Source organism: Chelonoidis abingdonii, chromosome 2 (genome assembly GCF_003597395.2).
Source record: "Chelonoidis abingdonii isolate Lonesome George chromosome 2, CheloAbing_2.0, whole genome shotgun sequence".
Taxonomy (NCBI): domain Eukaryota; kingdom Metazoa; phylum Chordata; order Testudines; family Testudinidae; genus Chelonoidis; species Chelonoidis abingdonii.
The window spans coordinates 20636450-20649501 of record NC_133770.1 but is presented as its reverse complement, the minus strand read 5'-3'; the positions used below and the strand labels follow the sequence as shown (position 1 = coordinate 20649501).

The following is a 13052-nucleotide window of genomic DNA, read 5'->3' as shown; positions in this document are numbered from 1 at the left end:
GCAGGGACCCCATTTCTCAGTGGCTGGGAGGGGTCCCCCTGCTGCCCTGCCCTGGGGCTGGAGCTGATGGAGTCCCCTGCTGCCTGCGGTGGCAGAGGAGCTGTGGGGTTGGGGGAGGAACGAGAAGCTCCGGGGTCCCTCTGCCACCACCAGCTGGGAGCTGCAGGGGGCCCCGTATGATCTCAGCGGCTGATCCACTGCAGGGGGGACCCCTGCAAGTGGCAGCAGATAGGCAACTCAGGGGTTGTCACCAACAGTGGCAACTGGTCAGTTGTGGGGGGGGAGGGGGGGGGTCCCTAACCACGGAGGCTGGATTGCTGCAGGGTCCCTTGCTGCCGGCAGTGGCTGGTCAGCTGTGGCACTCGCATTGTCACAAAGATTGCTGGAAATGGTGGATTCCGTGATCTCCATGACATAATCTTAGCTTTAATCATGTTTATTACAGTAGTGGCAAAGGGCCAAGCAAGAATAAAGCACCACTGTACTATGCATTGTACAAACACCGTTTTAGCCCTGAACAGTTTATAATCTAGACAGACACAGGGTGGGGGAATGAGTATAAATTAGGATTGGAAGGATTAGATTTTTATTAGCAAATGTAAATTTACTGCATACATACAGATGAAAAAATATTTCTGTCAATAACTGAAATTTACAGATGAGTAAAAAAAAAATGCTCCATGAGAATTTATTAGAATTCAAGACTATTTACTTTGTATATTTTGCCACGTGATGTTGCAAATTTCTGTTTTAATGGTTATAAAGCTTTAACTTTTTCAATTTCAGTCTCTACTGTCATAAATAATTTTGACTGTACCTCCCTCAATTTCACACAGGTGTGAAAATGTAAATAGATAAACATTTTAAAAATTGCTTAAAAATAAACTGTCAAAATTATACAAGAAATTAAATTCTGTCAAGCCTAGGTATAATACACCCAGTGAGCAATGTGTTGGCAACAAACATGTTTGTTCTACAACAGTCTGATTTTGTTGATGGGCTTAGTTCAGAGGGAATAAGTTAAATGGAAAGATTAGGAAAAGGAAAGGTGACACTGAAGGGAAGAGGTGTAAAGAGTACAGGGCAGGGGAGAAGAGAGTAAGAGGCAGGTGTAGAGTACAGCTGAAGAGAAGAGATAATAAAGGAGGGGACAGAGAAGGGTAAGAGCAAACAGTCAATCAGTATAGAGCAGAGGAAGTCCAGTCAAAACCGCAGAAAGTTCTCTGATTGAACAAAGGTCCCTACTTTGGCTGCTTCTGCTCCTACCAGCTGGAGTCTCTGGCTGGCTCCTATTCTTCACGGTGACATTATTGTGATACAAGTATGGCATAATTATGATGTATTTTGTGCAAGATAAGGCATGTGAGATATATCATTGAAAAGGTTATGATTTACTGAATCGGATTATCCTACTTGTATGCATGTATCAGTTTTGTAACTGAAGTTAGGAATATTGTCTATGTATCTATTACAAATGTGTTTAAACCTGGGAAACGCCAACTAGGCGAAAGACTGTCAGTCTAGATGGCTGACTGCGAAGGAACCATTCAAGTTAGTGGACCATAAGTGAGAACAGCAGGGGCTTGGCCTACACTGGTGCTTTATAGCGCTGCAACTTTCTCACTCAAAAAATACCCCTCTGAGCACAGCAAGTTACAGCGCTGCAAAGCGCCAGTGTAAACACTGCCCCAGTGCTGGGAGCGCGGCTCCCAGCGCTGTAAGCTAATCCCCATTGGGACGTGGAGTACGTGCAGCGCTGGGAGAGCTCTCTCCCAGCGCTGGTGGTGCGACCACACTCACACTTCAAAGCGGTGCCACGGGAGCGCTCCCGCGGCAGCACAGTGCAGCTCTAAGTGTAGCCATACCCTAGGTCTTGGAAGAAGCTAATCTCTCACCCAGGAGCCTTCCTGTGGATGCTACAAACATCTTCTGAGTCATGGCTGCTATGACACTACAGGGGCATGTGACCAGATCACCTGGTACAGGACTCCATCTTGCAATACCAGTGTTTTTCCACTGAAAGGCATGGAACCCAAGCTTGGAGACAAAGGATTCCTGCCATATGCAAAAGCTAAGGCAGGGGAGTGACTGTCATTGTGACTCACTGACTCCCTGCCCAAAGGAATCTCTTGAAAACACCTGAAGGATCAAGCATTGAATTGGGGGGGAAGTGCTAGACTTAGGCTAGAGGGATTTCTAGCCTATGAAAGGAACAACTGGGGTTTGTAAGCTGCAAGCAAGGGCAGCTGGCCCCTTAAGAATCTCTGCAGCTGGCATAAATCATCATTCAGGATGATAATTTGCTACTTATATCCAATCTTTTTAGTACACCTCTACCCCGATATAACGCTGTCCTTGGGGGCCAAAAAATCTACCTCATTATAGGTGAAACTGCATTATAGTGAACTTGCTTTGCTCCCCCAGAGCGCACAGCCTCAAACGCCCCCTCCCCCCACCTGGAGTGCTGCTTTACCACGTTATATCCAAATTCATGTTTTATCGGGTCACGTTATATCAGGGTAGAGGTGTATATTAAGATTAGATTGCATTTTTGTTTATTTGCTAGGTAATCTGCTTTGATCTCTTTGCTATCTCTTATAATGCCATGCTATGGGGTGCAGCAGAAATCCTCCAGGGACATCTCCATAAAGCTCTCCTGGATGCACTCCCAAAGCCTTTGAAAAAGGTTTCTGGGGAGGGTGGCCTTATTCTGTGAGCCATGACAGGACACTTTACCACGCCAGGCCAGTAGCACGTAGTCAGGAATCATTGCTTAAAGCATGGCAGCATATGGTCCTAGCGTTTGCTGGCATTCAAACAACATCCCTTCTTTATCTCGCTGTGTTATCCTCAGGAGAGTGATATCATTCATGGTCACCTGGTTGAAATAGGGTGCTTTTATTAAGGGGACATTCAGAGGTGCCCGTTCCTGCTCGGCTGTGGCTGAACAGAAATGCTCTCTGCTGTTAGCCACATGGTGGGGGGGAGGGGTGAAGCGTGAGTGATTTCTCACACCAAATCAACAGGCCCTCAATACAAGAGGCAAAATGCGAACTTGTAACAAAAGCACATGTGCTGTGTAATGTGAACAGCAAAGTTTAAGGTGAAAGAGTGTACCCATTTTTCTCTAAAATGTGCCTTTTTAACCACTCTCCCTTTTCCTCCACCAGCTACAAATGTTTCTCCTTCGCAGAAGCTAGTGAAGATTAGAAGGTGAAAAAAACATATTGGGATGAAATGTTCTCTGAGCTCCTGCTGTCCTCCTACACTGACAGAACACAGCAGAATGCATGGAGGCAGACAATGTCAGAGTGCAGGAAAGCGCAATATGAACGCAAGGAGAGGTGGTGGGCTGAAGAGAGTAAGTGGTGTCAGCTTGCTGACAGAAGGCAAGAGTTGATGCTCTAGGCTGCTGGAAGATCAAACTCGTATGCTCCAGCATATGGTTGAGCTGCAGGAAAGGCAGCAGAAGCACAGACCACCGCTACAGCCCCCATGTGACCAACAGCCCTCCTCCCCAAGTTCCACTGCCTCCTCACCCAGATGTCCAAGAACGCGATTGGGGGGGGGAGGGGGGGGGCCCTTCGGCCCCCCAGCCACTCCACCCCAGGAGATTGCCCAAGCAACAGAAGGCTGACCTTCAATAAGTTTTAAAGTTTTTAAATTTTAAAGTGCAGTGTGACCTTGTCTTTCCCTTCTCCCCAACCTCACCCGGTGCTTCCTTCCTCCTCCACCCCTCCCGGGATACCTTAGCAGTTATCCCCCTCATTAATAAAGAATGATGGATAGCTGGATTTGAGTTAAAGCTATCTCAACAGACTAGGATTTCCAACCAAACAGGCTAGAATCTATTATTTTGGTCTACATAGAGGACTGTATTTAGCACTAACACAAGGGTTAAATTGTCTTATTGCTGGTCAGTTCAGAAAAAAAAGGAAGATTTGCTGGAGTTTCAGATGAAGAAGAGATCATGAACTGTGTCAACACAAATCATCATGAGACCTAGAAGGCAAAGACTTTGTCATATTGAAATCCTAATATATAAAGGTTACAAGACTCATTATTCAGGTGCCTATTTCCTGGGAATAGAGCTAGATCCTTCACTGGCTAAAAAAATGAGCTCCCACACAAGAGATCTTGAGCAGAGATGAATTTTTGAAAAGAGATTACAAATCCATTTTGAACTTTGAATACGTAAGGCATACAAGTTGTTGAAAAGAGATATTTTGATCAACAAATTAAGACAACAAAAGCCATATTTAAGATAAAGAGGTACCACTGGCATGACCAAGATTTTAGAAAATACTATGGGTGCTGTGGAAAGGTCCTATGTGAGCAACATACTGACAGTATCTGTAACCACTGAAAGCCATAAAAGGGTCAATGGAGAAGGTGCTGATATGCTTTTTGACGTCAGACAGAGCAAAAGTCCCCAAATGCTGTTTGCTCGAATTAGAAAAGGGAGGCTGTCCATCTGGATGCAAGACTTTCATTGACTAGTTGAAGAGATGTGGGACAGGCTGAATGGGATTCTTTGCTTTCTATAAAACAAATACCTTCAACAGTTGCTTTGGAAAACTTAAGAAGGGTGAACAAAAGCAATTCATCCAAGAGTAAGGAGCTTCTGGACTATTGCAGGTATTCTAACATACTGACTAAATAGGTGGGAAATACTGCTTTTATTAGATATGGAAAACTAAAATAATCTCCAGGGAACAGCCGTTCTGAAACCCATCTGTGAGAAGATCTGGTACAGGATTAACATACTTGAGATCTCTCCCAATTGGCAAAGCCTAGTTCTGCCAACTTTCCTTTATTTGACAGAATGATAAGCAGAAAGTTGGCTTCAGGCCAGGACCTCTGCTCATTTGAGGACAAAATATCTATCAGATCAGAAGGTAAAAAAAATATTTGCTTTTTCTAGTGCTGACTACAGTCACAAAGAGACTTCAAATTATACAAGTATTTCTTTTCTTTAGTCTCAGGCCTTGTCTACACTACTGGGGTAGGTAGACCTAAATTATGCTACTCCAGCTAAGTGAATAACGTAGCAGGAGTCGACTTATCTTAGGTTGACTTACTGCGGTGTTTATACCGCGCTGCGTCGATGGGAGATGCTCTCTCATCAACTTACCTTACTCCTCTCATTCCGGTGGAGTACCGAGTCGACCAGAGAGCGCTCTGCTGTCAGTTTAGCAGGTCTTCACTAGACCCGCAAAATCAACCCCCGCGGCATCGATCACAGCCACGTCGATCCCCAGTAAGTGTAGACATGGCTTCAGATTCAACACAGCCAAAGAAGTTGCAACTTTAACAGCCTTGTGGCAAGTTCTCAGAAAAGTTGCCCAGCAATGGGTGCTTGAATTAAATAAAGTTATGGAAAAAGTGTTTAATTCTCAGGCTTTGAATCAACTAATCCATTAAAAGCAGCAGAGCTGAGAAAAGAACAAGCAGAACATATCATGTCAAATTCATCATAAATAAAATGGATGCAGCTTGTACCTTTCACACAATAATAGCAGTTTGACGGGTGTCACAGTATATTCACACACAAATAGTTGGGTGGATGTTCTGAAAGTGCCTTGCTGAAGCTAGTATGTTACTTGTGACATTTTAAACTGCAATGCTTAACCAGTTATTAAAAACTGATGTCCACTATTTAAATATATCTTTTTTCTGTTGGCAATTCAATTGCTCCTTATTACAGAATAATGCAAGTTTTACCTTCAGTGTCATTTTAAAAGAAGAGCCAGAAGTGGAAGAGGCTTTGTTTTTTCAACAAACTACTAACTTTGGAAAAATATTTCCGCTATGATTAAGCAAGGAGAATTTTAGCCTGAAATAAGTTTGTGTACGTTATGACTGAATGACCACAGAAAACCAACCCCGTAGATAGCATTGCCAGTGCAGGGAGCAGGGAGACACTAACATAAAACTTACAATATTCAGAACACTCACCTTGCACAGGCGTCACTACTGTCCCTTTGAAATGTGGGTTTATATGTATGTTCTTCGGTTGTTGGGGTGTCACTGGGGGTGGAGTCATCATTATTCCAGGTGTTTCCATCTGGGGTGGCATATGTAGTCCTGGAGGAGGAGATGAATGGTGTTGATGCTGCATAGGAAGCAGTGTTTGTAGCTGTTGTTGCTGGAACAGACTCCTAATAGGCTGCTGCTGGTGAGGAGGAATTAACCTCTGTGAATGACCCTGCAAATAACCAAAAAGAACAAAATCCATTCAGTTAAAATCCAAGTACACGGATGGAAAAAAGAAAAATCAGTAACAAAGAACACAACTGGGATTCTCTGAGAATGTTCAAGGCCTAATTTGCAAAGAAAGACACCTCCAATTCCTATCATTAAACCAGCTGAAACTACTGGAACTACCAGCATGGGAAGAAATAATTTAAAAGCAAAAAAATGTCAGCATGAAGGGAAAATAGGCAGGAAACAAGTAGTAAAGGAAGGGGTAAGAGACTGTTCATTCTTACATGTGGGGCCAGAGCCTAGCACATGGAATTTTCCAATATCCAAAAAAATTTAAAAGACAGATGAGAATAAAATGTCATTGTTAAGTACTGGGTGTAGCTGTCAGAAAATGAACAGAAGTAGGAAAAAAACTAACATATGGTGCAGAATGGCTTTCGTTACTAGTGAGGATCAACTGCAGCGTAGTACCAAACAATTAGCTCTGTTTGTATGTGTCATTAGGAAGCACAGTTTAGATACCATAATAAATCCACTAGCATCTGATCATTGTACAAGGGTAGGACTGCACTAAGAAAACTGGCATCTTTTTGTTGTACTTTGGTCCAGCGTAAGTACTTGGATTCACTAAAAGATGTAGCTGCATGGACAAGTCATATTTAACTAAACATAACCTGCAGACTTGAACAAGTAGCTTCAAAGTATTGGGTGGGAGGGGTAGAGAGGGTAGGATAGGGCTTCTCCACATGAAGAATCACTGATGTATATGAACAAATGCATCTTGATACCTTGACGATGAGAGCACAGAGAGGCTTATAATAAAATTATTAGATTTTAATTTAAAATACATTAAATGAATTGAAGATTGCAGCAATATAGTAGGTGAAAAAACAAAGGTGATTTATGCCCTCTTCCCATTCTGTTCTACAAGCATGAAATATTGGCATGCATGTTTTGAACCATCAAGTATTACAGCAGTACCTACTAACAATCTGTTATGGTTTAATTAATACTTCCAGTGTAAAACTTTGCTCCCTCACTTTAATGCATCACCTCTATCATACCCACACACAGCCTGTAATCTAGGAACAGGGATCCCAGATAACAGTACTCCACAAAAACAAAACAAAAAATTAATTCTATTTCTTGACCACTCAAGTATTCTCTTTTGGATAAGACATTAAATTAAGCTTTAATTATTTGTGGCCATTGTTGTTCCCATGGCATTTTTCATAACAACAGAGGCATTGACCCGAATAACCTGGCCAAATTCCAGTGTGGGTAACTAATCTGTCTACCTAAATTCCCTGGTAATTTCAATTACAGATGTTATACTTCACCTGCAATTTTAGAAAACCGTTGTGTAGTATTTCTGAAGTAGAAAACTGCTGTGTGCTAACCCACAGGTGAGTGAAGACTCCTCTCTGAGAGCCTGTCTACACTAGTGAGCCTACAGTGGCACAGCTGTACTAATGCAGCTGCGTGGTTGTAAGATCACTCATACACCCGTTATATGCCAACGGGAGAGAGCTTTCCCATTGACATAATAAAATCACCTCCACGAGCAGCGGTAGCTATGTCGGCAGAAGACGCTCTCCCGCCAACACAGCACTGTCCATACTGGCGCTTCTGTTAGTCTAACTTATGTTGCTAAGTGGTGCTTTTTCCACACCCCTAGACAACGTAAGTTATACTGACAAAAATGGTAGTAGAGACAAGCTCTAGGTTTTTATTTTCCCCTCAGCATAATGTACAATATTAGAAGTATAAAAACTTAGTTTTAAGAAATAACGTTAACATCACTATTTTAACGGAGTCTTGAAAGTCACCAGAATGAGTTCAACAGAAAAGGAAATATCTGATCACATTTTTTCCATGCCAGGATAAGCAGCAATCTCAAATTCAAAGATGGCTTCCCTATACAACTGGAGTTAACCTGCTCCTCTCTGTTGATGCAAAACACAAAGAGCCTGATTATATGTTTGCGTCATTTGAAAAAATGCTTGAAATTTGGATACTTTGAAATACCAAGGTCTCAAACTCTGAAGTGGAAATGTGACCCTTTTCATACTTCCAAAATCACAACTATATTTGGGAGAATAATGGATTATTTTTGGGTTTGCTGGCAAGTCCAAACAATTGGGGAAGAAAAGATGAGTTTTGGGTCAATTTTTTTTTTATTAAATATTTTCTGCAAATTGAGAAGAAGTTGAAAAAAATGTTTTGCATCAAACAAAATATTTCATTTTGATCTAGAGCATTTAACATTTTTAATTTTTTAAAAATTAAATTAAAGGAAACTTCAAAACAAAAAGTCATTTTGAATGAAAAAATTCAAAACAGTTCAATTGCAAAAAATGTCTAAATTCAATTGTTTGGGATTTTTAAAAAATTTTTCACTGACCAAAACAATGCAGGGAATCTACGAATTTGGGGAATATTTCAGTGTTGCCAAATCTGTATTTTTCACATACAAATGTTTTGGTCAAAAATGTGTCAAATTCTAATCACAAGACTGTGAGAAGCCCATCTTCCCTTAAGGTCCACTGGGGCAACAGTAAATTAAGATTTGTTTTTTTTAAATCTTTATGAAAGATTAAGAACAGTAAAGTTTTTCTAAAATTCACCCCAGTTTTGAAAGACAAGGAGCTACATAAAGATCTACAAATCAGAGTAATAACTGCCATAATTATTTTCTTAAAAGTATCAATTCATAAAGAAAATACTGTGCATTAGTTACCGCAGTTGGTGGCTGCGTTGGCAGCAGCGCAGGCCTGTGATCCTTCATTCTTCCCCTTTCATTGTTGTCTCTTCTTTGTTCTCCCATTCCATGACACATTATGGAACTTCCTCTCCTCCCTCCTCTCCTTGAGCCATAGCGTCCTTGTTTAAGCTGTCTTTCCCTTTCTTCAAATTCAAATAACGCTGCTTTGGCTTCTGCTGAGAGTTCTGTTATATCAGAAAAATGCATATGTCAGGTATTTGCGGTAAGGATTACAAAGGACACCATTATAACTAGAGAAAAGTGTCACTACAACCAAGACAAAATTTGCAAGCTCTTTGATCACCTTAAGGTGGCAATGGCATGTTAACATTTCATTAAAGCAAAATCAATGTTTTTCTTTTTGTATATTTGTATCTGCTGCAAAGGTAAACATGTAGTATCAGGTTAATGAAACTAACATGAAGGAAAATGTTACTTTACTATTGAAGTCTGCCTCACATTTGTTGCTTGTTGTTTAAGAAGTTTGTTATGTGAAAGGAGCTAGACTGCCAGCACGGGTAACTTCATTCTCTGTTTATCCACAGAAAAGGCGTACAGAAAAGGAAGCAGCAGGAAACACTATAGTAAAGGTTATGCTGAGTCCTCCATCATAACCATAGTTTTCTAATGCTTCACCTTCTGTTCTGTACGTTTGTCTTATGCCAAAGACCTTTTCTGAATATTTGAACAAATTCAGCTAATGCCATTGTAGAGAAATATGAAAGGACTAAATGATACACACATTCTTATGCAATTTATTTGTGGCTCAAAAAAAAGGGATGAACTTAACAGGGGTCAAACAAAGACTAATCACATTAGGGTGACCAGATGTCCTGATTTTATAGGGACAGTCACAATTTTTGGGTCTTTTTCTTATATAGGCTCCTATTACCCCGCATTCCCTGTCCCGATTTTTCATATTTGCTGTCTGGTCACCCCAGAACACATACTATAGATTTTGGGCCCATCTACAACTGAGAAGCTGTTTACAACAGTTGCCCCCAGTTCATTTATAACATGGCTAAATGTTGCAGAGTAGATGGTATCTGGAACTAAAGTTAAAACCCAAGGCAAACCAGGTCAGGGGATAACTATTAGTCGGGGACTAGATTACAGAAGAAGTGTGGACTAACATACAAAGTCTTTACTAAATATTAGGACACAGAGTGAAGGTTCTACCAGCAGCATGACCAGGCAATACTTTATATGCTGTACATTTTAATAGGGTCCACTTAGTGACAAGCAATATAACAAGCTAAACGCTTAACTAGAAAATCACTAATAAATAATACAGTGCTGTTTTTGAAACTGACTTTTCCCTTTATCTTGTTAACTGTGCAAACTTAACACTATTAGAATATGTATTTGTTGTATGATTAAATGAACTTACAAATCCTTTTTTTAATAAAGAAATAATCCATATTTAATGTTACAATTTAAAGGGAAAGCATCAAGATAGTCACATTTCTGTATGAAATATTTTTCTCAACTAGTATTACAAATAATACCTAAAATTGAAAGTTTTGAGAGAAAAATGTGTCGTTTGCATGTCAAACCACGCTGGGTATAAATCAGTTTCTCTGCTGCTACAGAGTGATTTTTCCATGTTGTATAGGTCTTTCACATAACTCTGGGGGGGAACATCTAAAAGTAAGAATGTGATAAAGCCACAAAAATGGCAGGGGATGTAATAGCTAAAGCTACTTAAATCACTGTTTTAAACTTACTTATAAGTGATCTCATTAAGCTTTCAAGTTCACAGCTGATTGAGGCATGCGTATGTATGTGTGCGAGGAGCAGAAACGAGAAAAGATGGTTACTCACCTTTGTAACTGTTGTTCTTCGAGATGTGTTGCTCATATCCATTCCAGTTAGGTGTGCGCGCGCCGCGTGCACGTTCGTCGAAGAGTTTTAACCCTAGCAACACTCAGTGGTCGGCTGGGCGCCCCCTGGAGTGCACCGCATGGGCCAGGATAATACCTGCTCACCCAGCACCCTCAGTTCTTCTTGCCGGCTACTCCGACAGAGGGGGAGGAGGGCGGGTGTGGAATGGATTGAGCACACATCTCGAAGAACAACAGTTACAAAGTGAATACCGTCTTTTCTTTCAAGTGCTGCTCATTCCATCCAGTTAGATGATTCCAAGCCTTATGTAGGCGGTGGGGTCAGAGTGAAATTGGCAAAATGTAAACTGCTGAGCCCGAGGCTGAGCATCTCGACTGTTGAACCAGAGCATAATGCGAAGCAAGGGTATGGACCGTGGACCATGGAGCTGCGCGATAGATCTTGTGGGTAGGCACACGATCAGCAAGGGTGGATGAAGCTGAGCCTGGTAGAATGCATGGTGATTGTGGTTGGGGAAACGTGCGCAAATCATAACAAGTGCAGGTGCACGTCATCACCCAAGATGGGATCCTCTGAGAGGAACAGGTAGCTTTCCTTCTGGGTCTGCTCCCGCGACGAGAGGTTGGGTGTGTTACGAAATGTTTTGTCCACTCAACATAAATGCGAGCGCTGTACACGTCCAGAGGGCAATTGTTGTCCCCATCGCGTTGAGTGTTGGTTAACATGAAGGCCGAAACCACCTTAGGGAGGAAGCCGGTGTGGTCATAATACACTTGTCTTTGGAACACAGTGTATGGCAGAACCACCGTAAGAGCCCTGACGGAGACATGTCTGGCCGATGTAACGGCTACGAGGAAGCTGTCTTCCAAGACAGGTATAGCAGCGAGCAGGTCGCTAAGGCTCGAATGGAGGAGACAAATCTGGTTAAAGCACGGTTGAGGTCCCAGGTTGGGCGGGCGGCATACCTAAGGGTGTAAGCGCTCCAAGCCCTCAGGAACCTCGAAACCATAGAGTTGGAAACAGAAGACCACCTTAGCCTGGGTGGAAGGTAGAGATGGCTGCAAGTGCACTCAGTGATGGAACACACTAGGCCTGCTGTTGATAGGCCAGAAGGTAGTCCAAATATGGAGGGATCACGAACTCAGCAGGAGTAGCTTAAGTTTGCAGCCTGTAGGAGAAACGCTTCCCCTGGCCAGGGTAGTTGACAGGTGGAAGGTCTCCTGACCCCGATAGTCCAAGCAGCCACACCGTGAGGTGAGAGACTGCAGGTCTGGGCGCGAAGTCTGCCGTTGTGTCCTGAGGTATGAGGTCTGGGTGCCGATGGCGAGGAGTCATTGGGTTGGCTATTGACAGGCCGAGGAACGTGGTGTATCAGTGCGTGCTGGACCACACTGGAGTGATCATGATAATGCCGCGCCCTGCCCTGCAAAGTTTGAGCAGAGACCAATGAGCCGGAGAGCTGAGAAGTCATAAAGGAGTTGGCCTTCCACGGCATGAGGACAGTGCCCAAGATCGGTCCGGAGGAGACTTGGCAGAAGCGAACCTCGAACATTTCCTGTTCTCGCAGTAAAGCGAACAGCGTCCATATGGGGGAAGGAAATCCCCACTTCTGGTAACAAGAATGTATCACATCGGCAGGCGACCACTCAGGAGACAGGAAAGACCTGCTGAGATCGAAGCGCCAAGGCTTTCCGAACGCCTGGAGAAGGAACACAGACTATCGAGTGGGCTATGCAGAAAGTGCCAGGATGGATGGCTCTGACAAAAGGAGGAGAATCATGGCCCTCCCAGGTTAGTTCATGTAGCACATGTCCGGATGTGTGGCTGTAAACACTGAGCCGCCACGGACTCAGCAGCTCCTGCTTTGAACCCCTGGCACGCAGGTGGACTGCTCTCATTTTCGGACATTGATGTGGAAACGCCAGCTCCTGAGAAGACCAAAGGCCGTAAGCTCGAAGGTTACTGAGGTGATCACCTGAGCCGAGAGATGACGCGTCCGTCGTCAGGAGAGTGAGGTGGGGCGATGGAGCGGCATCCTGCCACATCAGTGGAGAGTTATCGACCATCATAGGAGCCTAGGGTGTCGAGGGAATGGTGATATCATGACATTTGCCCTGTCCGGGCGGTACGCCGATTGAGTCAAACTTGGAGAGGACAGAGGCAGAGCTTAGCGTGTTTGTTACAAACTAGCAGGCAGCATGGACCCAGGAGATCGAGACAAGTGCGAGCCGAGGTC

At 43.1% G+C, this 13052-nt stretch overlaps 1 protein-coding gene across 7 annotated transcripts in view; it reads right to left on the bottom strand.

Moving 5' to 3' along the window:
- Positions 1 to 13052, bottom strand: part of RBM33 (RNA binding motif protein 33) — a 185594-nt gene that overhangs the window by 100448 nt on the left and 72094 nt on the right. For all 7 annotated transcript variants that reach the window (XM_075062195.1, XM_075062196.1, XM_032775613.2 and 4 more), the window contains exons 8-9: positions 8948 to 9156; positions 5959 to 6208 (exon numbers count right to left, since the gene is read on the bottom strand). In XM_075062195.1, coding sequence (XP_074918296.1) covers positions 5959 to 6208; positions 8948 to 9156 — 459 coding nt within the window. The remainder of the gene's footprint in view (positions 1 to 5958; positions 6209 to 8947; positions 9157 to 13052) is intronic.